The following is a 26,025-nucleotide window of genomic DNA, read 5'->3' as shown; positions in this document are numbered from 1 at the left end:
AATGGAGGATACAAATACAAATAGTAATAGTAGTATTAGTATTAATAATCAAGTAAAGAAGAATGATGATCGTGTGACAGAGTTAGTATTTAGAGTATTTAGAAATAGAGTATTGTACAAACATGTGATTTCATTTATCGCAAAGATCGGTGTCGTGCAGAGATACCCAACATCGAGGTATGAAGAGTTATCAGACAAGTCAGTATGCTATCTCAGGTACTGTCACTCTGACGATTTGGTAGCAAGAGAGAACTACAAAATGAACAAACAAGGCAAAGGCAACTATGGAAGAGAATTTGATGAACTTGTATACCAACAACAACAAAGATCATTCAATATGTTTAAATACAAGATATTTCATGATAATGACCCTCATCGTATAGTAATTTATTATGTCACTATTCCATTACTATTACGACACTGTAAACAAGTAGGGGTACTTGAAAGAATGTATCAATTGGTACCATACCATTTTAAAGTTACAAATCGAACTAGTGATGGTAGTGGTCCATCCCCCAATGACTATATACTCAATAATATAGTGATTGGTGGTAGTTTGGAATGTCTAAGATATGCAATTGAAACAATTGGGATTCAACCAAACAACAAGACTCTCCAAGTGGCTTGTGAAAATGGTCGACTTGATATGGTTGTTTGGCTAGTTGACACCTTTCCACATGCGTTGGAATTGACAGATGCTGCGATAGAAGATGCTGCTCTAAATGCACACGTCTCAATCATATCGTATGTTTTGGACACCAAGAAGATGACCAAACCATTCACAACAAGGGCACTTTACAATATTGCACATTCTGGCTCGATCAACCACACCAAACTATTATTAGACTTTAATATTAGTAATAATAATAATGGTCAGACAGTAGATAGTTTCCAACAATTCTATTTGATGCAAAGTGCAGTATCGTCTGGGTCAATTGGAATGGTAGAATTGATTCACAGTTACTTTGGAAACCAACTAATTGAATCGGGTGCACTTGACAGAGAGACTGTTGAAATGGCAAGAGGTCAAGATTCATTTGCAATTGTCAATTTTCTAATAGAGACGTATGGTATTCAAATATCACCAGACACTATAACCACCTTTGCAGTTGGTGGTAGGTTGGATGAGATCAAGTACTTTCACGACAATAATCTGTGTATGGGGCCATGGTTAACGGAAACTATGGACTTGGCCGCAAAGAACGGCTGTTTAAACGTTGTTGAATGGTTACATTGTAATCGTACAGAGGGATGCTCAAGTGGTGCTATGTACTATGCTGCATTATCTGGACATCTTTCAGTAGTTCAATACCTTTATCACCACTATCCAGGTGCAGTGCATGCGGATGCAGTCAACAATGCATGTATAGGAGGACACTTGGAGATTGTTAAACTCCTCACCAGTTCTCCAGACCGCCGACCTGCACTATTGTCACGACAAATCCTCTCGCACACTGTAGAGGGTGGTACAACCGCTCATTTTGACGTGATTCAATATCTCGTGCTAGAAGGTCTAGTACCAAAAATGACAAATAGAAATTCTGGCGAGTATGCACAGGTCGCAGTTACAAGTAACAATTGGGGACTGTTTTCATTCTTGGTAGAGATTATGCAGCAGTTGGACCTACTCTCCAACATCATAGGAGTCTACATGCTGACTGTTTTCAAAGATAGACTTCGAACTCTAATAACTGACAGCAAAAGTCTCTCTGCCAAACAGTCATCAGTGGAAATACTCGACTTTCTCGTTCAACGATCTGGTAAACAGTATTGTAGCACACCAAGCTTTTACACTAGCTTTTTCAAAGAGGCTTGTCATTTTGATCAAGTTGCCATCCTCCAGTACTTTCATCAACAAGGTCTCCCTGGACTCGACGATCCAATGCTATTTGAATATGCGTGTTCCAAGCCTGCTTTAAAATGTGCCAAGTTCCTTTATGACCACAATCAAATTAATTTCCCATCATGTCTTGAATGGGCCACTGGTATGGGTCACCTGGAAATCATAAAGTATCTCTTTTCAAAGGAACAACACCTATCCAAAGATATCATCTTTAAAACGATCGCAACCTGTATTCAACGCAATCAAATTGAAATTCTACAATACATTGTCAATCATCCACAATCGGATGGTATTCAAAGAGACCCTAAATGGTCTAATTGTTATTCACATGTCATCTCTATTTTTGATCATTCAAAATATCTAAAAAATAAATAAATAATAAATAATAAATAATAGACTATACATTTAAATAAAGATTGGTTCAATGATTTGATCCTTTATTAATTTAATTGTTAGAGATGATTGATCAAAATTAATTTTAGTAGTTTTGTTTTGGAGATTTTTAATACTATTCTTTTCCAATCCAAGTAATGTTGCAATCCTCGTTATTAGATGATCAAATGATATCTCTAATTCAATATTATCTAGTCTTTTATATATCTTTAATTGGTTGGGCTGTTGTACAAATATTTGAGTGGTTGGTGGTGGACTAGTTGAATAGTTGACATTCCTGTCTTTGAGTATTTGATGACTATTGTCTTCTTGTATGGCATCATCTAGTATTTGTGGGTTGGTAGGATCGATTGGAAGAATACTTCTCTTATTTCTATCCTTTAAAATATAGTCTACTCGTGACATTGAATAACTTTTATACTCTCCACTATCAACTTTAATCTTTGCAAATGTTGTTGTAATAAAAGAGGGCACAAATACGACCATTAGGTCATTTCCAAATGTTGCTACAGTGTGAACCTTTGAAAAGCCAAGTTCATATTCCTCCACTCTCAATACACGTGACTTTTCTTTCAATTGATAATGTCGAATGATAACTTGTTGAATGATTTCTCCACTTGAACACATATTATGAAGTATAGGTGATTCATAACTTGTTAATTGTAATTGCTAAAATTAATAAATAAAAGAGTTAAATAATATAATCCAACAATTAATTAATAATTATTTACATACAAACATTGTAGTTTTTGAATGAACGTCTATGGTAGAAGATTCATCTATATCATCTAATGTATAAAGGTTATATGTAATTTCTGAGCAGTCAGGCTCAAACCCCATTTCTTTGGAATGAAGTTGGTGCAATGTCATGTGCATCGTATCTGGTTCAGGTTTTGTTATGATACCTCTTCTTGCTTGAGTTCCTCCTCCTCTTGCTCCTCCTCTCCCACCCCTTCCATTGAAATCGAGGTGTGTTGCTGCCGAGGCCTCTGCAAAGACATTGAGAGGCTGTGATTTATCGATTTGCTCTTTGTTGAGGATAGCCTCCCTTATCTTGTCTTTGACTTGATCGCTCCATTTGGGATTGATATATTCGTTTGCATAGATATTCTTATCAATCGATAAATAAATGTCAATTACACTATTCTTCGTCATTAATGTTATCTCTTTTTTGAAGAACTTGAAGAATGATTATTAACAAAAAGAATTGTCTTTGAAAATAATTATATAAATTTTTATGGTTTTCTTTTCTTTTTTTTTTTTTTTTTTTTTTTTTTTTTTTGGAAAGATCTTAGACTACGAGACCACTATGAGGAAGATTCCAATATCTTACCCTAATCTATTATGATATTATTTTTGAGGTGTTTCTAATTTACGTTTCACAATAGTTGATTGGAATTGATCAATAAACAGAGATTGAGTTTCAAAATAATGAATAATTTCATATTCATCGTCACAGAAACATTTGATCTTGACTATTGTTTTCTCTCGGAGAGTAACAATGTTGAACGATGACAACAGATATTTGATAAATTCAAGCCAACCAAAAGCTGATAAAATAATGATTGCCTTTTCAATGTTTTTTGTTGTTTCACAGTCAACTGTCCTTTTTCCTCTTTTTCTTTGACCATTGTGGGCGAATAATATTATTCGACCAACCAAACAAACAAAATTATAAAAAGGAGGGAAAAAAATAATTGGCTTTAAAAAAGGGATATATATATCTCTTTTAGAGAAGATGGCGTTGATTGATTATTTCTAATCCAATAAATAGTATTTATGTTTTATATTATTAATATTATTATTAATATTATTATTTTACATCTTTTTATATTATATATATATATGTACACATTTTTAAAGTATATAAGGAAAAGGAAAAGAGCCATAGATAGGTATCATCGGATGACCTCTGACCACATGACCACATATAATTTAAATTTTAAAATTCCATACTTGTAGTTGCCTCTGATTGGTATTCATCATATTCAAATAAACTAAAAAAATAAATTGAAATTAATATCAAATAATTATATTATCTCTTATCTTTATCTCTTTTTATAAATAATATAAAATGTTTCTTACTCTTCATCATCATCATCCATATCCAAGTTATTATCTTTTGAAATTTGTAATGCTTTGCTGTAATACAATATTATTGTAAAATTAAAAATATAAATATAAAATAAAAATATAATAATAAAAATAAAAATCATTATTAATAAATAAATCCAGTCCAATGTCCAATACTAATAATAATAAATCATACTTTAATAATCTACAACTGAAAAATGTTATTCTTTTCAATACTTTGTTATAAAAGAAATAATTAAAACTCCATCTATCCATTTAATTAAAATAACAGTTAATACTTGTGTGTGTGTGTAGTAAGTATACTACTGCAATCATAATAATAATATGATAATATGATATATATATTACATACATAACACCATCTTCAGTAAAAGGATCACCTGATTCAGGTATGAATGAATAGACATCTGATTTTTGCAACTCTATTTCAGAATCGATCGCTATCCATAACTTTTCTTGTACCTCTGTTTGATAGTTTGGCATGATATTACCTAATATAGTATTGATTGAATTCATTACCATCGATAGATTAGGTTCTTTTCTAAATTGTTCTGGTTTTGAATTGCTAACAATCAAAACAAATATTATTATTAATAACATATAATATATTTTATATATTTATATTAATCCATTATTTAATCTATCTAGATAGATACCTGAAATCATAATCTATAAAACAAGCATTAAGAGTACTGATCAGATGAATCATTGTTTTTCGACTAGTAGAGTTGGTGAGAGGTCCAAATGGAGATTGTGACATTTGACCGTGACTATGACTGCTAGAATGACCACCATGACTATCATATGAATGAGGTGACATTGAATTATTACTACTGCTGTTTTTAGGATGTAAATGACTACTACTACCATGTTGATGATGATCCAAACTACTACTATACTGCATCTCCAATTCCTTGTCCAACGATTTATACAATTTCTTGTCTGATCCTGCCACCTTGCAAGAGTATGATTCTAGTGTACCCGATAATATACTGTCTCCACAATCCACCTTGTTCAACATTGTATTCAATGCTATTAAATTGATTGAATCTAAATATTTCATTTTGAGGAGAGATTAACTACTATTTATAACTACTTTATATCTATATTAATACTATTATTATTATTTAATATTACTACTGTACAATGAAACAATGTTTTTTTAATGGGGGGGGGGGGGGCGATGGTTTGTTTATTGAGCATAGCTTTTACTGGTGGGATTTTTAATTCAAATATCCATTGGTCGAAGTTCGATTTTGAAAATTCTCCTCCGTTCAAGAAAGAGTGTATGACCTTTGCTTGCAAGCAATCTCTGATGATTAGAGCCTAGAGTCATAAACACTATCAGATATTAGTATTAATATAAATTAAGAACAGAAAGATTTATATAGACTGACTTTCTTCGTTGAACGATCATATTTATCTTGTTCACACACATTAGTATAAAGTAAAAGAAGAGAGGACATAAATAGATAGATAGATAGAAGAGATAGATAGACACGATATAACAAGATGTTAAGTAGTTTATTCATTCTTACTGAAACTGGGTATGTTAAAGAAGAGGAAGAGAAGAAGAAAGAGAAGAAGACCTAAAAAGCTAACAATTTATATTTGTTTATACTTGTGTATCTGTGTATATTTGTGTATGTAGTGATATTATCATTGAAAAACATTGGAGAGGGATTATAAATAGATCGATATGTGAATACTTTTGGGATCAAAAGTTACAATCGGATAAGGTTGCACCGGTGATAACGACACCTAAATACTATCTAGTCAACATTCATAGGCCATCGATCTATTTGTTGGGTGTCTTGCAATCAGAGTTTCCACCTCTATTGGTCATCGACTTTTTACAACGTATATACGATATATTCATCGACTACTTTGGTCCAACCATCACCGAGAAGATGATCAAAGACAACTTTGTACACGTCTACCAACTCATCGAAGAAATGGCCGACAATGGTTTCCCATTCACCACCGAACCAAACTTTTTAAAGGAAATGATCAAACCTCCCGGCGTACTCTCAAATGTATTCCAAGGTGTTACCGGTCAATCAAATGTTACTGATTTATTACCAAGTACGACACTATTGTTAATATACATTTATTGTTAATATTTATACTTTATACTTACTTACTTTATCATTTTTAAAAAAGATGGATCACTTGGAGCTATTCAATGGAGAAAGACTGGAATTAAATATGCATCAAATGAGATATTTTTCGATATTATTGAAGAGATTGATTGTATTATTGATAGGTAAATACAACAACAATACCACTATATATTTATTATACTTATACTTTTTTTATTTTAATATTTGTTTTAGTAATGGATTTATTGTTTCATGTGAAGTAAATGGAGAATTACAAGTGAATTGTAAATTGACGGGAATGCCAGATTTAACATTAACATTTAATAATCCAAGAATGTTGGATGACGTTAGTTTCCATCCATGTGTGAGATACTCGCGATGGGAGAATGACCGTGTACTCAGTTTTATTCCACCCGATGGCTCATTCAAGCTGATGAACTATCGTGTCAAGGGTATCACTCAACTACCGGTCTATGTCAAACCACAAATCTCGTTTGGCGAGGGTGGTGGTCGCGTCAATGTGTTGGTGGGCACTAAAAACGTACAAAAGACAGTCGAGAATGTCATCATCACCATCCCACTCCCCAAGAGCATATCATCGACCAATCTCACATGCAATGTCGGTTCGTTTGCCATCGACGACCAAAAGGTGTGCAAGTGGAACATTGGCAAGATTCCCAACAACAAAACACCCATGCTCAGCGGCAACATCATCACTTTGGCCGGCCACCCACCACCCGATTCCAACCAACCAATTACTGCTCAATTCAAAATCGGTCTCTTTTCCATCTCTGGTCTTTCAGTTGACTCTCTTGCCTGTAGCGAGAAATATAAACCATACAAGGGTGTTAGAGCTATTACCAAATCTGGTAAATTCCAAGTTCGTGCTTAAAAAAAGATCCAAAACAAAATTTCATCCGATATCCTCATCATTTCACTCATTCATTTCAAAAAACTAACAAACAATTACTACAACTACAACTACAACATATATACAATATTTACAACTATACTCAACAAAATCGATAATAAATATTAATAATATCATTTTTAAAACAAAGTCATACTTGGCAATCCATACTTTGCTTGTTTTCCGAAACGACCTTTTTTTTTTTTTTTAGTTTCAAATTTTGGAGGGATGGATCAAAACAAACTTATTGATGATCATTTCAGTGCATTCAGTAGTTTAATAAGAAGAGAAAGAGAGAGAAAGAGAGGAATCATTGGGTTGTGAGAAATGAATAGTCAACCAATATTAAAATCACCGTCATTCCCATATGTACCTCAAACATGGCAACTCAATACATTTGATGATTACGTAAACTTTCGTAGTTATCATCTTAAATCAAAATCAAATAGTTGGTTGTTAAGATCACTATCTGCACTCGTCTTATCGATATCTTTATTTAGTTATCTATCAGAAAAAGGAAATACTCTAGGTGATTGTAAGTAGTAGCAGTATATACATATATATATCAAGAGAGAGATCATTGATTAACCTTTTTACATTTACTTAGTATCACATGTTATATTTGTGATAGCATCATTATTATTGGGTATTGGGTCATCAATGTTGTATAGATATTATAAAAGAGTACCATTGGTTGTTATGACTGATGATCAAAGAGCATTGTATAAATGGCCTGTTAACTTTCCAACTGTTCAACCAAAGGATTCATCATCATCATCTTCGCAACAATCAATTTTATCGACACCAACACCAAATACACCAACTTTAAAGATGCCATTATCACCAATACGTACACCAATCTCAACATCATCAACATCTCAGGCATCTTTATCAACATCAACATCTAAAAATTCAAATAACATGTCAACACCTATTGGTAGTTTACTATCTTCGACAATGTCACCATTGACTTCAAGTAAACTATTCTATACACCTCCATCAAAGTTTGGTATGACCCCTGGTGGTAGTGGCGCTACCACTAGTATCACCTCGCCACTCAGCGGTGGTTCGTCAGCACTCAATCTCTCACAAATCGAAGATATTGAGACTGAAAAGATGACAAACAACTTTAACGGTCGTCTCTTTTCTACACTCTCTGAATTTGATAGTCCTTTATCATCCGATCCAGAATTTATTCAAACTCAAAAAGAAAGACAAGAAAGAGATAAAGATAAAAGTAAATATATAATATGTAAAATAATATTAGAATAATTAATTATTTATTTATTCATTATTTATTTAGAAATTTATGAAATTGAACATATTGCAACACAATATTATGAAGCACCAATTCAAACTTATAGAGTACTTCAAAAATCAAAGATTACTGATGAAACCACTCCAAAGGCAACCTATGAGGAAGTTGTAGCTTTGAAAAATTCACTTTGGAAGAATGTATGTAGAAAATAACAATATAATGTCTTGTTCAATTAATGTTAATATTAATTTACTTTTATAGTTGTGCGAAATTGAACATTTACATAATATGACAGAATGTGCAAATCTATGTTCAAAATGGTTTACAGAAAATATTATTAAACCTTTGGCGGGACCTGCCGAAGGATATTTAAGTGTAAAGGATGAACAATTGCTTTTACAAGAGGATTTACACATTTCGACTAAACTTAAATTTGGAATGATACCAAACAATCTAGACATTATGAAAAATGTTTTGAAATATACAACCTATCATTTGGATAAACTCAACGACGTACATCACAAAAAGGAAAACGAACATGTTTGTAGAAGAATTGTAGAAATGTCAAAAGAGAGTCACGTATTCCCAATCTTTGGCACCAAATCAAACGATCAAAATGATCTTCAACAACCAACCGATGAACAACTTTTATTTGCTCTTTTCCTAGCCTACATGGATGAAAAGATTTATAGAGATGTTACAGCTTTAAATCCAGATTTACCATTCTCTTCTAAATTTGTTAAAGAAGAAAATACAAAATATTGTAAGAAAAACAAAAAAACAAAAGGAAATCTAAATCATTTTTTATTAATCTATCTATTATAATATTTTTTAGCATTTAAATTTACACCATTAATTAATATTAGTTATAAAAGACCACTTCATTGTGATCTTTTAGTTCCAAATCTTGATTCTCATAAATTGTGGGATATTTCACCTGTATGATCATAACAAAAAGAAAAAGAAAAAAGAAATATATAGTTTTCATTTATTAACCATTATTATTATTAATAATTTTAGGGATTCTATAATATATTTTATACTATAGTTTTATTCTTTTATTGTATTACCAAATATAATAATGGATATATTGAAAACTTTGATATTTCTCAATTAAATGTTCAAGTATTTTTACATCCAGTCATATCAACTTTGGAAGATAATAATAGTAGCAGCGAGGATGATGAATAAACGAATTAGAACAAAATTATTTAATTTAAACAAACCAATGTCCAAAACATAACGATGATGGTTGTTATTTGGTTGATTTTCAACCAATGCAACATTCTTTGTTTAAATTTGATTATGTAAATTAATTTATTTAGCAAGACCAATCGATTTAAGGAAGAAAGTTTCTACCAAGGAAATTCTTGAGAGTGACATTACTGTCTTGAGAACCACCGACAGACAATACATCGGTTCTGAGTTTTCTACCTTGTTCCTTGTTCATGACACCAGACTTTTCAAAGACGCTGAAAATGTCGGCACTAAATACTTCACTCCACATGAATAGTAAGAAGCATCGTACCCGAAAAGATGTCCAAAAGCTGCCGAACCGTTAGTGCCTAGTTGATTCTCAACCAATGCAACATTCTTTGCAAAATGTCTCCAAACATCTGATAATTTATCAAAACATTCAGTATCATTTGCATGAATCTAGAAATGAAAAAAAAGATTAATAAAAGGTTGATTGAATGATTGTTTGGTTCTTTTTACCTTTTGATCAAATGAAGAGAAAAATAATTGACGAAGATAGAAAAGAGAAATGTTAAGATTCTTTGAATCCAACATTCTTTGGCGAAGATCAGCTATAGAAATGAATTTCTACAGATGGAAGGTGAAATTGGACTTGATACTGCACCACTAGAGAAACTATTCCGAACCAAAGACTATGGTCTCATTGAAAAGTTGGTCAAGAAATATAGAATGCACTTTTACACTGAAAATTCTATCGATTTGGCTTGTTGTAGTGGTCGTTTGGATGTCGTTCAACTGATCATATCCATTCATGATCCACAAAACCTACCAATTACAAAAAATGCAATTTTAAATGCAATGAAAGCTGGATCTTTAGAATTGGTTCAATTCTTGGACACCACTTTTGATTCTTGTAATATTGCCAAAACTATGATAGGATCGATATCTAAAAACTCGGATGTCATCTCTTACTATCTAGGCAAGATTTCAATTGGTGGTGGAAGTGTTGATGGATTAATGATTTTATCTAGTATGGATATAAATCTAATCAAGAATCATTTTCACTCTACAACAACCTTTATAAATGCAACTACAATGTTGGATTTTATAAAAAAGGCTACTCTCTTTTCACCTAGGTCTTTGGACAAGGTCAGTTGGTAATTTGGAACCATCCTTGTAATGACCAGAGATTCCGTTGAGAATCTCGGTATTCCAACACCAGTTCTTTGTCGCCGAGCTTGATCTCGACCAATTGTCACCCGTTCCCAATGTTGCCGCCACCGCCGATCACCAATTGGCATCACCAGTATCACCCATCTCCATCCCACTCGAAACATTAAAATTGGAGCAACAAGATGACGATGATGACGATGAAGAGTAAAGCAACACTCTCCAAAAACAATTTGAACAACAGGAAAACAAGCAAGAGGCATTGGCCAAACAAAACGAATTGCTCTTGCAGCGACACCGTCACGAAAGCTTGAAAAACGAGATGTTGGCATTAATGTGATCACCAAAATGAACTTTAGAAAACAACGTATTGTCGACGAACAAAAGACTGTTGATGTAGAGACGCAAAATACATTCAAGGCGTATGCCAAACAGGCCATTCTATTAAAGCGAGACATGGACAAGTTTGTAGTCGATCACGCCATCCCTATCCAGGATAATATCACTTTGCCATTAATCAATGGTACCAACTATAATAATAATAATACCAACGCCAACAACAATAGTCCATTGTCACCAGCAAATCAACAGATACTTTTACCAATATTTGCATGGTCACTGTCGCCTACCTTGAAAGAATAGTCGTCATCCTCAAAAACCTCTGGATGTTTGTTGACAATCTCCAATTGCAACAAGACCACGGTAATAATTTACATCAATTTATGTGATGATAATTTAACTGTCGTCGTAGTATTTGTTGTCGAAGATGATGTTGTATCATCCTTTATTAATATCTAAATCAAGTAAATAGAATATGATTTAGTCATCATTCATTCTCTTTTATCTCTATCTTATTAATACTTACACCTTTAAAGAATTCATATGAAGAGAAACGAATTGCAGATTGTGGAGCTGCTTTAATTACATTGGCAAGGTTCCCTTTAAATAAACCTTTTATTCCTTCCTCTATCCATATGGTTCTTAGACCGGGTATAATCTTTTCATGCGCATGCCATTACTATTGGTCAAACATAAAGAGGATATTTTGTCGCGAGTCATTTTACTTGCCTCTGGAATACCATTCCTACAACTACAATCGTTCTTGACCCTTCCTAGACCTACAAATAGTTTGATAGAGGCATCGGCAGTGTCACATGTCAATACTGTTGCACTTGGTAGTCTCTATCTACTCGGTGGTATCAAACGCGAGGGTCGCGTTTCATTGGCACAAGCAATGATTAATCTAACCGTCATACTTCCACATCTAGCTACAAGTATTGCATATCGTCGTCAACTAGCATTTATGATGGAGTTGTTATTCTTTGGCGTTACATCTATTCATTCAAATCAACACTTTGTCGTTGATATTATAGGTCAAATTCAGATGATGAAGATGAAAGTGATGATGGTGACGAAGATAATGATAGTGATGAAGATAGTGAAGGTGATAGTAGTGGACCTGTTCAAATAATCAATAAACATGAATAACCAACCAACCATAACCCAATCATTCCTCTTTTAGTAAATTTAATTTAAAATTAAAATTTAAAAACTGAGGTGAGTCTGTCTGATCACAGTCTCACGTGATCTTCACTCGCATAGCCTTTAATATTAAATGTTAACTTTTAATAGAGTACTCTTCAAAACAAATAATTCAAAGTTATTGAATAGTATTAGTAGTAGTATTAGTTGTATATTAAATAATCATAATAATACTATTAAATATACCTATCAACAACAACAAGTAAAATCATCATCATCATCATCACCATCATTTAAATATTCTACGTCTTCTTCTTTATCATCATCAGTCTATAATAGTAGTAGATACTTTTCAAATTCAAGTGTAACAAGAAACAACAATAAAATGACTATTCCATCAGCTGAAAAGATTCAAAAAGACATCAACTTGCGATTCCCCTCCAAGGTGGAAGACTTTGCACCAAGAATTGCAAAGATGATCAAGGATCACGAACAAGGTATCAGCGAGTTGATCGCCATTGCCAAGGACAAGAGAACCTTTGTCAACACGATTGAGAAGCTCGAGTTCCTCAACCTCGACTTTGCCAACGAGGAAAATGCCATTACATTTGTCTCGAATGTCTCTGCCGTCAAGGAGATCCGTGACGCTTCCAATGCCGCCGAGTCTGAACTCAACAAGTACTCTATCAAGACGTACATGCGTGAAGACTTGTACAATGCCATCACCGAGTATGTCCAAGTCAACCCAGACTACCAAACCAAGTTGGTGCCACAACAAGCACGTCTCGTCAAAAAGACACTCGAAGACTTTGAAAAGAACGGTCTCCAATTGCCCAAGGAAAAGCGTGATCGTCTCAAAGAGATCAAGGAAAAGATCTCTGACAATGGCATTGCCTACAGTCAACACATTGCCGAGGACAAGACAACCGTCGCATTCACCAAGGACGAACTCAAGGGTGTGCCAGAAGACATCTTGGAAGGTTTCCAAAAGGAAGAAGGTACTGGAAAGTATTTGGCCACTCTCAAGTATCCAGACTTGGTTCCAATCGTAAAGTACTGTCAAGTCACTGAAACGAGAAAAAAGATGGATTATCTTAATGGTCGTAAATGTATTGATACCAATCTTGAAATTCTTCAAAATACTCTTAAATTAAGATTTGGTAAGTCAACAGTTTAGAAAAAAGAAATAGAATGTGGTTTTAATTAATTTTTTTTTTTTTACAGAGGCTGCTCAATTAAGAGGACAACCAGATTGGGCTTCAACTGTAACTCAATACTATATGGCAAAGAATGCTACCAATGTTAGAAACTTTATTTCAAGAATGACTGATTTATTAAAACCACATGGTGTCGAAGAATTAAAAAGATTACAGTAAGTCATGTGATAAAAAAAAAAAAAATTTAAATATTTATTTATTTTAATTTAATTTTTTCTTTTTAGAGAATTAAAGAAATCAGATTATGAATCAAGAGGTGAACCATTATTAGAACCAGAAATTAAATCTTATGATTATCAATATTATAATAATTTAATGTTGGTAAAGGATTTCCAAGTTGATAACAATCTGGTAAAGGAATACTTCCCATTGGAATTGGTATCAAAGGAATTGTTCAATGTCTACCAAGAATTGCTTGACGTTACCTTTGAAGAGGTCAAGGAAATCCCAATCCAAGTGTGGCACCCAGAAGTCAAGATGTACTTGGTTCGTGACAATCAAAACAAGGATGTCGTCAAGGGTTATTTCTTCCTCGATCTTTACCCACGTGAAGGTAAATTCTCTCACTTTGCTGTCTGGCCATTACAACCTGGTTTCAAACTTGATGATTCTCATTCATCATTACCAGTTGCCGCTATGGTATGTATTTTACACAATTGTGTTATGAATCCTTCTCTAGTTTATAGTTGCTAATCTAATTTCTTTGATTAGGTTTGTAACTTTACAAAGTCAACACCATCACAACCATCACTTTTGACCCATGATGAAGTGGTTACCTATTTCCATGAGTTTGGTCATGTCATGCACAACATGTCCAGCGAGGTTATGTATCCTCGCTTCTCTGGTACCTCTGTAGAACGCGATGCAGTGGAAATGCCGTCTCAGGAGTTCGAACTATGGTGTTGGGATAGCAATATCCTCAATAGAATCTCTGGTCACTATAAGGATGGCTCCAAATTACCAACTGACCTTGTCCAAAGAATGTTGGATTCGAAAAATCTCAACATTTCTCTTTTCTATCTTCGTCAATTATTATTCTCTTCATTTGATCAAAAGGTAAGATAATATCAAATACAAATGATTAGTATTCAATAACGATCCTTGTTATTAATATTTTTTTTTATTTTATATTTATATTTTTGAAAAAAAAAAGATCCATTCAAATGAAACTGAATGTTTTGATAAATTATCAGAGGTTTGGAGACACTATGCAAAGAATGTTGCATTGATCGAGAATCAGCCAAACACCAACCCAGCTGCCAACTTTGGACATTTGTTTGGATATGACGCCTCATACTACTCGTACATGTGGAGCGAAGTGTTTAGTGCTGATATTTTCAGTGTCTTTGAAAAGAATGGTATCATGAACAAGGAACTAGGTAGAAAGTTTAGAACCCAGGTATTGGCTGTTGGTGGTTCTCAAGACACTAGCATCACTCTCAAGAATTTCCTTGGAAGAGATCCAGAAGAAGCTCCATTCCTTAAATCACTTGGTCTTACTAAATAAATACAAATAAAATCATTTTGGTGATTTGTTTATTCCATTCTGAGAGTAAAACCAAACATCGACCATTGCCATAGTAAATTGTGACGAATTTGATTTTACAAGAATAGAATGTTAGGGGTAGCATGGGTAGCATGGTTAGGCTTTAAAGTTGCTCACCAGTCATTGCATATTAAATGTGTGTTTGATCACACTACAAAGGTGCAACCAATTCAACACTCCCAATCAACATAGTAGTCATTGATAATAGAATAATGCAACCTAAGGAGACATCAATCATCACCACCACCACCTCTCTCATACTCCAACCATATTTCACGCTCCAAGGTACATTTAGAAGATGGAACCCCTTAGATTAGAGTCCACAAGATAATGACGCCAAGAACCCCAATCTCCACTATATGGTCATCGCCAAATTGCTTCTGAGCAGCCATCTATATGTACCTAACCTTAAAGACAATGACAAGATGGTCCTTGAGGCATTTTGCCAAAAGAAAGGCCCTCTCTGCCCTCCCAGATAATAAAAATTTAATATCATTTATTTTTAAAATCAATACGTGGTTTACTCTTGTTTATTAATTATTTGAACTGGGTCACTGCTGCTGTCAACTCCTTCTTCACTTTTATCTTCATCTTCATTATCTTCATCATCATCATCATCATCATCATCATCCTCTTCATCATCAGATAGGATTTGACCAAGAATATCAACGGGAACATGTTGACTTGTTTGAATTGATGTGACGTCAAAGAATAATAGCTCCATCATAAATGCTCGTCTACGAGTATTGGTAATATTGGTTGCTACGGGATGAAGGAAAAGTAATGAAAGATTAATCAATCCTTGTGTGAATGATCGAACACTATTATTATTGTTGTTGTTATTTTGTTGTTGGAGACCGACAAGATATAGACTATCAAGTGCGATTGTATTGACAATGGACACTGTAGATGCAAGTAATAGACTACTTGTTGGACGTGGAAGGATATACAATAATGATTGTAGTTGAAGGAATGGTACACCAGAGGCAAGTAGAATGACTCGAGATAGAATATCCTCCTTTTGTTTGACAAGAAGTAATGGAAGTCGACCAATAATCGAATGAATACCTCCATGTGTAAAGGAAGCCAATTTCTTGCTGGCAAGGTATACATTACTGTATCCGATAAAGTGTGATTGAAAGGGACTATAGAAATCGGCAATATAATTTAATTTCGAAGTAGCGTATGGCTCTAGTTGTGTCATTGGTGTCTCCATAATCACATCGGCAATAGCACTCACCAATCCATAATGTAAATGTTTAGCTCCATTTGATTTTAATAAATATCCAATCAATTCTAAACATTTTTCAATTCTATCACCTATATCACAAAATAAATCAATCAGAAATATTAATTATTAATTCATTATTATTCTGTTATTTTGTTTTGTTTTGTTTTGTTTTGTTTGTTTCATTCAACTTTCATACCATAGGAAAGAAAAGATTTAACCATTATATTTGCAGATTGAATGAATGGATCTTTTTCAATATGATCCATATACTCTTTGTTGCCTTTACACATTTCAGTGGGATTATCATTTTGGCGTCTAAGTTCGAGTGAATACTTTTCAGGCCAGATACTGAGTAATTGTGAAATGGTGTAGTGTAGTTTGTAGACTTGGTGTGATGTTATTCTCTCGTCTGTTGCAAATCGACGTGCCAATACCTTACTGCTCTCCATTGCCTTTGAATATGATACAAGGTAGGGAATATCCAATTTATAGTTTGGATCTGTTAATTCCTCTTTAAAGAATGCTCTTTCAATATTGGTTACCATTGCAATACAATTTTCAACAAATGCATCATATTTTTGTTTAGTTTCTTGTTGTTTTGTATTATTATAAAATACTTTTTTAACCAAAAGCAGATTGATTAGTAAATATAATATTATGTAGTTTAGTTATTCAGTTTGTTTCCTTACAATAAATCGAAGATAATGATACTGCAGTGACAATGGGACACACTATCTTTGCTTGTAATGGTAATCCATTCATAAAATGTTGAATACTTTTGATTGAATCTTCTCCTCTTGATAATATAATAGATTGTATTGACATGATTACTCTATCTGTATCTGTATAGATAGATAGATACTTTTAAAACTATCTTACAATTATTTTTGTCTAAATTAAAATTCAAAACCATCCTTTAAAATATCTATTTTTTATTGATTTCTTTATTATTTTTTATTTGTTATATCTTACTTGGTTCCCTAGATTCCTTATTCTTGAAATAAGTAGGTAAATCTAAAGAGACAGTTGTTTCATGTCATCATTTGGTGTTGTCCTCTGGCTTGTTGATTGGGTGACAGTATTGCAAAGGTTGGAACCATTCGAACCAAAACAAGACAGAGGACAACATGACAAATGATAACCACCATGGTCTTTGGTATTATCTTCTTTTAAATTTGGGGGTCTGTTGTTATTACTTGATTATCTCGATTAAATTCTGATGCTCTGTGTGAATCGCCCATACTTGTTGCCATGTTAATACATATGACTCTTGTCGTCCATCTGATACTTTAGCAAAGTCTCGCGAGTATCTGGCCAATCGCAACTTTAATACACATCTACTTAGTTGAAGATGTTTAAACGAACTACTTTAAAAAAAAAAAGAAAGAATACGAATATATTTAAATATATTCGTATACACGTGAATTTGTTGAGAAACTAGCGGTGGGCATAGCACTATGACCTCAAAAGTTACATTTTTATTTATTTTTTTGATTATATTATATTATAATTATTAATTATTAATTATTATTATTAATTATTAATGTTATGGAATAGACAAGTAATTTTCAGTTAGATCATTTTTGTCTTTTAATTCTTTCCAGTGTTTGAAATTGAGTTCTGATCGAATGGCAGTTTCCAATCCACTACTTCTAGCCTTTTCATCGACTCTTGCACTCTTTCCAATCCATTTGACCAATACATCGAATGGTTGTTCTTGTTGTTTATTCATTAATCTAACCAATACATATTGTACTCTATCATTTTCTAATAGTTTGTGTATATCTATATAAACATAAATATAGAGGCTGTTTTAGTGATTATTATCTATCTATTATAATGGATCATTGCATGTATACAATACCTTCAATTGAAGGACCAGCAGCTATAAATTGAAGGATTGATCCTTTGTCAGGTGATGCAAAGTTTAATACCAACCAACCAGACCTTGCATAGGCATAAAAGAATGCTTTATATGCTTCGTGAACATCTCGACTGTTTGTTATTAATAATGTCATAGCGCTTGCAAGGTTTTAGTCATCCGAGTATAATATTGACCAATCTCTAAAACTCTAGTTGTAAGTAGTAGTTAATAAACAAATTGTACTTGATCAAGAGACATAATACATACATCCACCCATCCATTCATCCATGGATTAATTTCGGTTTATAGTGATTCCCACACTTAGTGGTGTGAACCAATCAAACAACTTAGCACTCATCTATGATGATCATCGATCGATATGACGCCATTGGGAATAATATTCATGTATGTGTAATATTATGGGGATCTTTAAATATATTTAATTAAATAATTAAATAATTAGTTAATGATTTTTGAAGAGCTCGATTGATGATTATTTGAACTAAAATTTTATTATTCATTGCAAGTCAATGAGCAACATACATAAATAAATAATTACAACAATCAGATTATTATTTTAACGCTCTCTACAGTTTAGTTATCATTACAATAAATGATAAATGATATTAAATGTATAGCTAGCTAGCTATAGATTGGACAAATAAATCATTGAATTAGTTAGATATATAGTTGTGTGTATTATATCTATCGAGATACGATTTAAAATGGCAAAGGCAACTACTACAAGTAACAAGTATTCAACTTTAAAAGGCAGATTGGCATCACCAACCGATATGAAAAATGTAGAGTGTTGTATTTGCAAGGAGATCGTAGATAATGCAAGACAATGTAAATCAGGTAAATAAATTTACTGGAATACTATATCCTTTAATCAAATTGCTTCTAACCATAATACTATTATTGAACAACAGCCATTTATTTTGTTCAAGTTGCATTGTAGCAACTGCCACTACTTGTGATGACGATACTTGTTTGTACAATTGTCCCCAATGTAATCGTCAAATCAGTCCAGATGATATTATTGTCAACGTTGTCGCCGACCAAGCTGTCCAGGATTTAAAGGTATTGACCCTTTTATAAATCTATATATGACTAAATTAATATTAATGTATACTTTTTCTTTTGTAGGTACGATGTGAATATTGTTGGTCTTTATATTTTGTTAATGGTGATCCCATTAGATTGCTCCACCAATCAATGTGCAAATCTAGAAGAATCTTTTGTCAGTTTAATCAATTGGGATGTAGTGAGTCATTCTCACAAGACAATTTTGATGACCAGTATCGAAATCATATCACATGTTGTAAATACCGCCATCACATGCACCCAATGCAAACGGTGTATGTCATTGGTCCCGATTCCAACAAAACCAGTCACTCTGACACCTGTCCAGAGTTATCCATCGCATGTACATCAAATTGTGGATTATCACTCCCCAGAAAGAATATGAATGAACATATTCAATTAAAGTGTCCAAATCACTATATTGGTGTTTTTAAAAAGGACTTTTTATCATTCTCTCAAAACTAATATAAATCAATAATTTAAAGCAAGAAAAGCAGAGATTAGAGGAAAGTATGGGTGAGACGGCAATCAAATTAAAAGGTCTAGTTGAAAAAATAGAGAAATTACATGTTATAATCAAAGAGGAAGAGGAAAGAGAAGATCGACCCAATTCAATTATTTAGAGTGATCATCGAATATTATTTTAGAATTTCATTTTATCTCGTGCACCACCTACTATCCAATAATCATTCCTTGGGGGTACCCCTCCAATATGCAACACTTACAGCAGCAAAGTTGCCCTGTCCACTCCTTTGATTCTAGAGAAATAATTAAAATAAAATTTGGAGACAGACTGGATATAGAATTTCAATCATACCCACCTCGTCAATCTTTATTGGGGGTTTGTAAACACTGCTAGTTTTAATCAGATGGCAATGGCAATTTTTTTCATTGTATCACACCCACATTGCTTATCAAAATAATTGCATTGGCTTACAACAAAAGAAGAATTGAAAAAGATTCAGTGTACCAATTGTAAAGAAATTGTTGATGATGCTAGACAATGTCACAAAGGTATGTTTCAAGACAAATACAATTAACAAATTTAAAGAGGATTGAAAAATGTTAATTCATTTCTATAAAGGTCATTTATTTTGTCTTGCCTGTGTACAAGGAATTGCAAATGGTGAAAAAACATTCAAATGTCCATCTGATGACTGCAATATTGAAATCAGTCTTGATAATCTTATTGTTTGTGTGGTTGCTGACCGGTCTGTTCAAGATGCCAAAGTAAGAAAACTTCACGATTGAATATAAATTTAAAATTTGGATTATTCATTTCCCATTTATCTAATTATCTATACGTGCAGGTTGACTGTGATCATTCCAACCATGGGTGCAAAAAAACCTTTTTTATCAGCGACAAATGTCGATTAGTTCATGAATCCATCTGCCCCAAGAGAAGGTTCCCATGTATTTACAAAGGGTGTAGATCTAAATTTAATATTAAAAATTATGATAGTGATTATGCAGACCACATCAAGTTCTGCAAATTCAAACCAATAATATGCTCTAAATGTAATCAAGGATATTGCCAATATAAAAATGGCTACTTTAAAGACATTCATTTCGATGATCACAGTTTGAAATGTCCCGATGAATTGATTGAATGCTCATTAAAATGTGGAAAGATTAAGAGACAAGAGAAGGATTCCCATTTATTAACTTGTCTAAATCAAATTGTACAATGTCCATATCAAGATAATTGTATCGACACAGTATGTATATTGATAAATCAAAGAAAAAATATGATTCATTTTTTTTTACATATTCTCTATTTCTAGATGATGAGAAAGGATTTAGAATCTCATATTCAAAGTTCTCCTTTAGTCCATGTCGCTTCCACTCCAGAACAATACAAACTAAAACTTAATGGATTAATGGTAACCTTTTAAAACTTTTGAAAAATATTCTACCTTTAAAATTAATTCACTATTATTATTTCAAATTATAGAATGAAAAGAGTAAACTTGAATCAACAATGGGAGAATCTTCAACTAAACTAGATGACCTGGTTGTCCAAATCAAGGAGATACAATTAATTATCGGTGATGAAACCAATCAAAGAGCATAGTTGAAATGCCAACACTTCTTTTGATCAAAAACAAAAAATTAAAAATTTATAATTTATAATAGTTAATAATAAATAATAAATAATAAATAAATAAATAAATAAATAAATAAATAATAGTTTTTTATGTAACTTTTTTTTTGGGGCGATCATAATATGTGATTTATTTAAACATTTCTTTATGGAATACATTTTTTACAATAATAACCACCGGAACCTACAGTAGGGAAATCAAACTTGTCGGTAGAGGTGTGTCCACACATGGCACACTTGAAAGGAATTAACTTTACATTTTTGAGAGGAGAAAAGTTGTATTTGTTGGTGGCGCCATGAGCGTACATGGCTGGTGGACTGCCTCTCTTGCAGACTTGACATGTTTGCCATGGGCCACCATGTTTTTGCATATAATGTACACTACACACAGTATTACGATCGTGGTTACGTGAACAACTGTTATTGGCCTGTGAGAACAATACATAGTTGTCCCAATCATCACAAATGACATTGTTGCAACAAGGTGTTCTCGTCAACTTGCCACTCTTTCCACAAAGTCCACACTTTTCACCTTTGGTGCTAGCTTCCAATGTCTTTTTTTTAGCTTTCTCGTCAGCCTTGCTATTTTGTTGTTTAGAACCTGGTGTCGAGATGACGTCTTCAATATCCTCTTCATCGCTATCGTCTTCAGAGTCTTCTGAATCTTCGTCGTCATCTGAAAAGTTGAAAGGATTCTCTTTGATACCCATACGACCTAACATGTCAGTGATGATCTTTCTATTTTCTAATATTGCAGGTGTCACCTTTGATGATGATGATGATTTCTTTGGTGGTGCACTCGACCAAGAGGCAGCTGCTGGTTCTTGTTTGGCTGGTTTTTTCTTTGCTGCGGCTTGTTTTGGTGGTGCTATAAGAAGACACCAACTTGAAATACTTCTTTTATTATTAGCAAGAAGAGACTATTGCAATAGATGTAATTGTAGGCAGATCGAAGAATGGGAGAGCATTTACCATCCAATTGCTTTCTCGCAATCAATAGGTATAATGATAACGAAGGGATTGTCTTTGCCACAAGAAACACTTTTTAACCACCAACTATACCGACCCTACCTTCATCATTCTTTCAACAAGTACGAGTTAGTTTATGTCAAGCTTGAAGGTAATGGCAATTTTTTCATTGTCAATACATACAAAGGGTTTATTTAATAGTGTGGGTGCGTGGTTCAGTACTGATTCATATTTGAATGGTTGATGATAATCACACTGTGCATCAAACAAAGAGAAGCATATAGAAGAGAAAGAATTGCATAATTGCCATTCATTTATATATTTATCCTTAAGAATGGCAAAAGTACATAAAAATATTCATCAAGGATTAGCATCTAGACTTACAACAGAAGAAGAATTGAAAAAGATTCAGTGTTGCAATTGTAAAGAAATTGTTGATGATGCTAGACAATGTCACAAAGGTATGTTTCAAGACAAATACAATTAACAAATTTAAAGAGGATTGAAAAATGTTAATTCATTTCTATGAAGGTCATTTATTTTGTTATGCCTGTATACAAGGAATTGCTAATGGTGAGAAAACATGCAAATGTCCTGCTGACTGTAATGTTGAAATCAGTCTTGATAATCTTATTGTTTGTGTTGTTGCTGACCTATGGGTTCAAGATGTAAAAGTAAATATATATTTGGTTGGAATCATATGTAATATTTATTGACATTTAATTTTGTCAATTTAGGTGAATTGTGAACATAACCATAATGGGTGCCAAAAATCCTTTTCAATAAGAGATAAAAGTAGTAGATTAATTCATGAATCCATTTGCCCCAAAAAAGAATTTCCATGTTTCTACCAAGACAAAGGATGCCGAAAAACATTTAGTCCTCAAAATTTTGATATAGATTATGCTCCTCACATCAAGTGTTGCAATTATATACCAATATTGTGCTATAGATGTAATCAGGAATATTGTAAAGTAAAATATGATTATTATAGCAGACGGGATGTGGCTGTGAATCACTCATCACAATGTCTAATGAAAGAGGATGAGTAATTAAAGAATGAAAAGTCCAAACTTGAAACAACAATAGGAGATCTAGATGTTCAAATCAAGAAATTGCAAGGATGATACCAAAAAATAAATAAAAACAATTAATTAATTATTATTCACCACCCTTTTTTTTTTTCCCAAGTACAGTAACTACGAACCAAATTGCACTCTACACAGATACATTTCCGTTTTCAAGAGAGAGAGAGAGAGAATAATACACCACTAGCTGTAGTAGTAGTAGTCAGAAATGAATTCATTATGTAAAGATTCTATTATTCAAAATAGATATTTATCTTATGATTTAGATGAATTAATTAATTAAATGTATGTTTATATATTTATAGTCGACACTCAGCTTAGATATTATCATTTAAATTAATACAACTATTTTATTAATATCTTTTATTACTATAGGGAGAAACAATTATTCTTTAAAATCTATAAACAAATTTATCTAAGACAAAAGATCAACGAGTTGGGTCGAAGGATCGGACCTCAACTATTTGATGACTCTTTAGACTATGCAGAGTATATTTGCAAATATGATCATTGGCATCATGCAACTGCAATGTTGGAGCATGGTCATGTTAGTCTATTGATTGATAAGTTAAGGAGGGGTATCTATGTACCTTTTAATAACAGATTGAATTGATTTGTGAAACGGTGAATGATCTCTCTTATTTTTTGTATTTATACAAATTAAAGAGATCTTCATTCTTGGCATCGAATCTTGCTATGTTGTCATGTGTAGCTGGTAATCTTGATATTGTTCGTATATTGGTCACTCAAAAGTGGCCAATCGCACAACAACAAACAGATTTGTATCAGACGGCTCTAAACCACGGCAACAAAGATGTCATCAAGTATCTAATCAAGAGTAGTGTACCATTTAGTGGTACTGCACCGCCAACACCCGACATTGTCACCATCGAGACAAGCTTGGTTCAAAGACCACTATCCAGTTCCATCGGCAGCCAAATACTTTGTCGAAAAGGTTGACGCAATGCAATTGTCAGTGACCAAATTTTTACAAAGACATCCAACCTACCAAACCAACCATACTGCAATCAACAAGAGACTTGAATTGGATCAACACCCTTCCAAAAACACAATGGGTTATTTTTGGAACCAGATCGAATTGGAGTTCAAAGATAGATACCCAAACCTCGAAACATTCTTACCATTCATACACGAGGTTACTTTGGAAGCATCACTTGGAGAATACAGAAAGATCCTAGAGGTTATTCCATTTACCGAATCTCTTCCACAGATTATTGAAAGTGTTGGATTGAAAGATCCTCAACCTGGCCTTCTCAGAGAGTCATTATTGCACTTTATTGATGTTAGAACTGATGATGATGCTCTCCCGATTGCCTTGTATTTGCTCAGTCTTGGATATAAAGATGCGATATTTAATACCAAAGAAAGGCTGATCCATTACTTTAGTAAGGATCCATCTATCAACCCCAATCCAATCGATCCAGAACGACAAATGAACAATCTTGCAAAAATAACTCAATATGCAAACGAAACAGGTCTACAAGACCTCGAGAATGACATTCGAAACAATAGTATTTGTGTTGATGTCACTCTCTACCATCTCTTGCTTCACAACTAGAACTATCATTACTCTAGCAATGTTTTAGAGCTTCTAAATAGACTGGTCAAAGAAAATGTGGTGGACAAGGAATTGGTAACAAGATTTCAGAGCAGAAAGAAATTGGATGATCGCAAAAAGACAATCATTGCAAATACTTGCTCACAAAATCTATTCTACTCTGAATGCACTCACATTCCTTCACATGTTGTTGAAATGCAAAAGGCAGTCATTGCAAATGGATCCAAAAAGAGTTTACAATTTCTTCAATATATTGCAACTATGAATCAAGACACCACACAACCTATTGTTGTTGATAAAAGTATGGTTGCATCTGGATCTATTGAAATGTTTGAATACTTTGTCAAACCAAAGGATATGAACAGCACACATATTCAATTGATAGTGTCAAGTGGTCAAGTTGACATGTTGGACCATTACGTCAATACACTTGGTTGGGTCAAAGATACACTCTTGTCATTACCACAAGACTCATTCCTCAAGGATCTAGTCCATGGTCAACATCTAGAGATGCTACTCTATCTACACAACAATGGGTACCACTTTTTTGCAACTAAAAATCTTCATTCCTACATTCAAACCCAACATGTTGATCCCGATCCATCCCTTAAAATCATCATCAGTATGATTATCAAAGAAAGTTTAAAAAGAAAAGATAATCAAAAAAATAATAATAAAAATAATAAAAAATAAATCTACATGCCAACTTCCTTACCTAATTACCCACACCTTAAATTTAAATTAGTGTAATTTAATTTAATTTTTGATGGTGGGTGGTCCACCCACACAACCAAAGCAATGACTCATAGTATTTTTTAAAAGAGTGTGATGTCATTTAAATAAGAGTAAGAAGTAGATATAGATAAAGATATATAGAAATACCAGTGCTGTA

At 33.1% G+C, this 26,025-nt stretch overlaps 14 protein-coding genes across 14 annotated transcripts; 9 read left to right on the top strand and 5 right to left on the bottom strand.

Annotated features, from left to right (window-relative positions):
* Position 1: 1 nt before the first annotated feature.
* On the top strand, positions 2 to 2,058 carry DFA_04392 (uncharacterized protein; the record flags this gene model as incomplete). Its single annotated transcript, XM_004360068.1, has 3 exons — positions 2 to 1,548; positions 1,798 to 1,985; positions 2,027 to 2,058. The coding sequence occupies 3 exons, from the start codon at positions 2 to 4 to the stop codon at positions 2,056 to 2,058; spliced, it is 1,767 nt and encodes a 588-aa protein (XP_004360125.1).
* Positions 2,059 to 2,180: 122 nt separating this feature from the next.
* On the bottom strand, positions 2,181 to 3,391 carry DFA_04391 (uncharacterized protein; the record flags this gene model as incomplete). Its single annotated transcript, XM_004360067.1, has 3 exons — positions 2,181 to 2,203; positions 2,353 to 2,905; positions 2,972 to 3,391. The coding sequence occupies 3 exons, from the start codon at positions 3,389 to 3,391 to the stop codon at positions 2,181 to 2,183; spliced, it is 996 nt and encodes a 331-aa protein (XP_004360124.1).
* Positions 3,392 to 4,178: 787 nt separating this feature from the next.
* Positions 4,179 to 5,393, bottom strand: maf1 (repressor of RNA polymerase III transcription; the record flags this gene model as incomplete). The annotated part of the gene is made up of 5 exons (XM_004360066.1): positions 4,179 to 4,233; positions 4,322 to 4,378; positions 4,506 to 4,577; positions 4,683 to 4,895; positions 4,987 to 5,393. The coding sequence occupies 5 exons, from the start codon at positions 5,391 to 5,393 to the stop codon at positions 4,179 to 4,181; spliced, it is 804 nt and encodes a 267-aa protein (XP_004360123.1).
* Positions 5,394 to 5,842: 449 nt separating this feature from the next.
* DFA_04389 (uncharacterized protein) lies at positions 5,843 to 7,324 on the top strand (the record flags this gene model as incomplete). The annotated part of the gene is made up of 4 exons (XM_004360065.1): positions 5,843 to 5,877; positions 5,982 to 6,445; positions 6,494 to 6,596; positions 6,667 to 7,324. 4 exons carry the CDS (start codon positions 5,843 to 5,845, stop codon positions 7,322 to 7,324), a joined length of 1,260 nt encoding a protein of 419 aa, XP_004360122.1.
* Positions 7,325 to 7,669: 345 nt separating this feature from the next.
* Positions 7,670 to 9,791, top strand: DFA_04388 (uncharacterized protein; the record flags this gene model as incomplete). The annotated part of the gene is made up of 6 exons (XM_004360064.1): positions 7,670 to 7,877; positions 7,950 to 8,579; positions 8,646 to 8,797; positions 8,862 to 9,363; positions 9,436 to 9,539; positions 9,621 to 9,791. The coding sequence occupies 6 exons, from the start codon at positions 7,670 to 7,672 to the stop codon at positions 9,789 to 9,791; spliced, it is 1,767 nt and encodes a 588-aa protein (XP_004360121.1).
* Positions 9,792 to 9,939: 148 nt separating this feature from the next.
* Positions 9,940 to 10,391, bottom strand: DFA_04387 (uncharacterized protein; the record flags this gene model as incomplete). The annotated part of the gene is made up of 3 exons (XM_004360063.1): positions 9,940 to 10,072; positions 10,096 to 10,256; positions 10,317 to 10,391. 3 exons carry the CDS (start codon positions 10,389 to 10,391, stop codon positions 9,940 to 9,942), a joined length of 369 nt encoding a protein of 122 aa, XP_004360120.1.
* Positions 10,392 to 10,526: 135 nt separating this feature from the next.
* On the top strand, positions 10,527 to 11,178 carry DFA_04386 (uncharacterized protein; the record flags this gene model as incomplete). The annotated part of the gene is made up of 2 exons (XM_004360062.1): positions 10,527 to 10,946; positions 11,020 to 11,178. 2 exons carry the CDS (start codon positions 10,527 to 10,529, stop codon positions 11,176 to 11,178), a joined length of 579 nt encoding a protein of 192 aa, XP_004360119.1.
* Positions 11,179 to 11,315: 137 nt separating this feature from the next.
* Positions 11,316 to 12,455, top strand: DFA_04385 (uncharacterized protein; the record flags this gene model as incomplete). Its single annotated transcript, XM_004360061.1, has 3 exons — positions 11,316 to 11,576; positions 11,953 to 12,281; positions 12,341 to 12,455. 3 exons carry the CDS (start codon positions 11,316 to 11,318, stop codon positions 12,453 to 12,455), a joined length of 705 nt encoding a protein of 234 aa, XP_004360118.1.
* Positions 12,456 to 12,582: 127 nt separating this feature from the next.
* DFA_04384 (peptidase M3A and M3B domain-containing protein) lies at positions 12,583 to 15,173 on the top strand (the record flags this gene model as incomplete). Its single annotated transcript, XM_004360060.1, has 5 exons — positions 12,583 to 13,609; positions 13,674 to 13,821; positions 13,891 to 14,305; positions 14,378 to 14,722; positions 14,820 to 15,173. 5 exons carry the CDS (start codon positions 12,583 to 12,585, stop codon positions 15,171 to 15,173), a joined length of 2,289 nt encoding a protein of 762 aa, XP_004360117.1.
* Positions 15,174 to 15,732: 559 nt separating this feature from the next.
* DFA_04383 (uncharacterized protein) lies at positions 15,733 to 18,461 on the bottom strand (the record flags this gene model as incomplete). Its single annotated transcript, XM_004360059.1, has 6 exons — positions 15,733 to 16,532; positions 16,640 to 17,059; positions 17,133 to 17,239; positions 17,640 to 17,810; positions 18,003 to 18,228; positions 18,308 to 18,461. 6 exons carry the CDS (start codon positions 18,459 to 18,461, stop codon positions 15,733 to 15,735), a joined length of 1,878 nt encoding a protein of 625 aa, XP_004360116.1.
* Positions 18,462 to 19,032: 571 nt separating this feature from the next.
* Positions 19,033 to 20,016, top strand: DFA_04382 (uncharacterized protein; the record flags this gene model as incomplete). Its single annotated transcript, XM_004360058.1, has 4 exons — positions 19,033 to 19,165; positions 19,269 to 19,302; positions 19,457 to 19,631; positions 19,879 to 20,016. 4 exons carry the CDS (start codon positions 19,033 to 19,035, stop codon positions 20,014 to 20,016), a joined length of 480 nt encoding a protein of 159 aa, XP_004360115.1.
* Positions 20,017 to 20,455: 439 nt separating this feature from the next.
* Positions 20,456 to 21,467, top strand: DFA_04381 (uncharacterized protein; the record flags this gene model as incomplete). The annotated part of the gene is made up of 5 exons (XM_004360057.1): positions 20,456 to 20,623; positions 20,771 to 20,806; positions 21,025 to 21,111; positions 21,178 to 21,276; positions 21,348 to 21,467. The coding sequence occupies 5 exons, from the start codon at positions 20,456 to 20,458 to the stop codon at positions 21,465 to 21,467; spliced, it is 510 nt and encodes a 169-aa protein (XP_004360114.1).
* Positions 21,468 to 21,643: 176 nt separating this feature from the next.
* Positions 21,644 to 22,577, bottom strand: DFA_04380 (uncharacterized protein; the record flags this gene model as incomplete). Its single annotated transcript, XM_004360056.1, has 2 exons — positions 21,644 to 22,417; positions 22,569 to 22,577. The coding sequence occupies 2 exons, from the start codon at positions 22,575 to 22,577 to the stop codon at positions 21,644 to 21,646; spliced, it is 783 nt and encodes a 260-aa protein (XP_004360113.1).
* Positions 22,578 to 22,800: 223 nt separating this feature from the next.
* Positions 22,801 to 25,972, top strand: DFA_04379 (uncharacterized protein; the record flags this gene model as incomplete). The annotated part of the gene is made up of 9 exons (XM_004360055.1): positions 22,801 to 22,927; positions 22,998 to 23,140; positions 23,367 to 23,440; positions 23,461 to 23,514; positions 23,930 to 24,101; positions 24,221 to 24,336; positions 24,449 to 25,086; positions 25,162 to 25,755; positions 25,956 to 25,972. 9 exons carry the CDS (start codon positions 22,801 to 22,803, stop codon positions 25,970 to 25,972), a joined length of 1,935 nt encoding a protein of 644 aa, XP_004360112.1.
* Positions 25,973 to 26,025: the final 53 nt, after the last annotated feature.

The sequence above is a fragment of the Cavenderia fasciculata genome, assembly GCF_000203815.1.
Source record: "Cavenderia fasciculata unplaced genomic scaffold Scf_Dfasci-G-o-33e01.r1-3, whole genome shotgun sequence".
NCBI lineage: Eukaryota > Evosea > Eumycetozoa > Acytosteliales > Cavenderiaceae > Cavenderia > Cavenderia fasciculata.
This window is presented reverse-complemented; position numbering and strand designations above follow the sequence as displayed.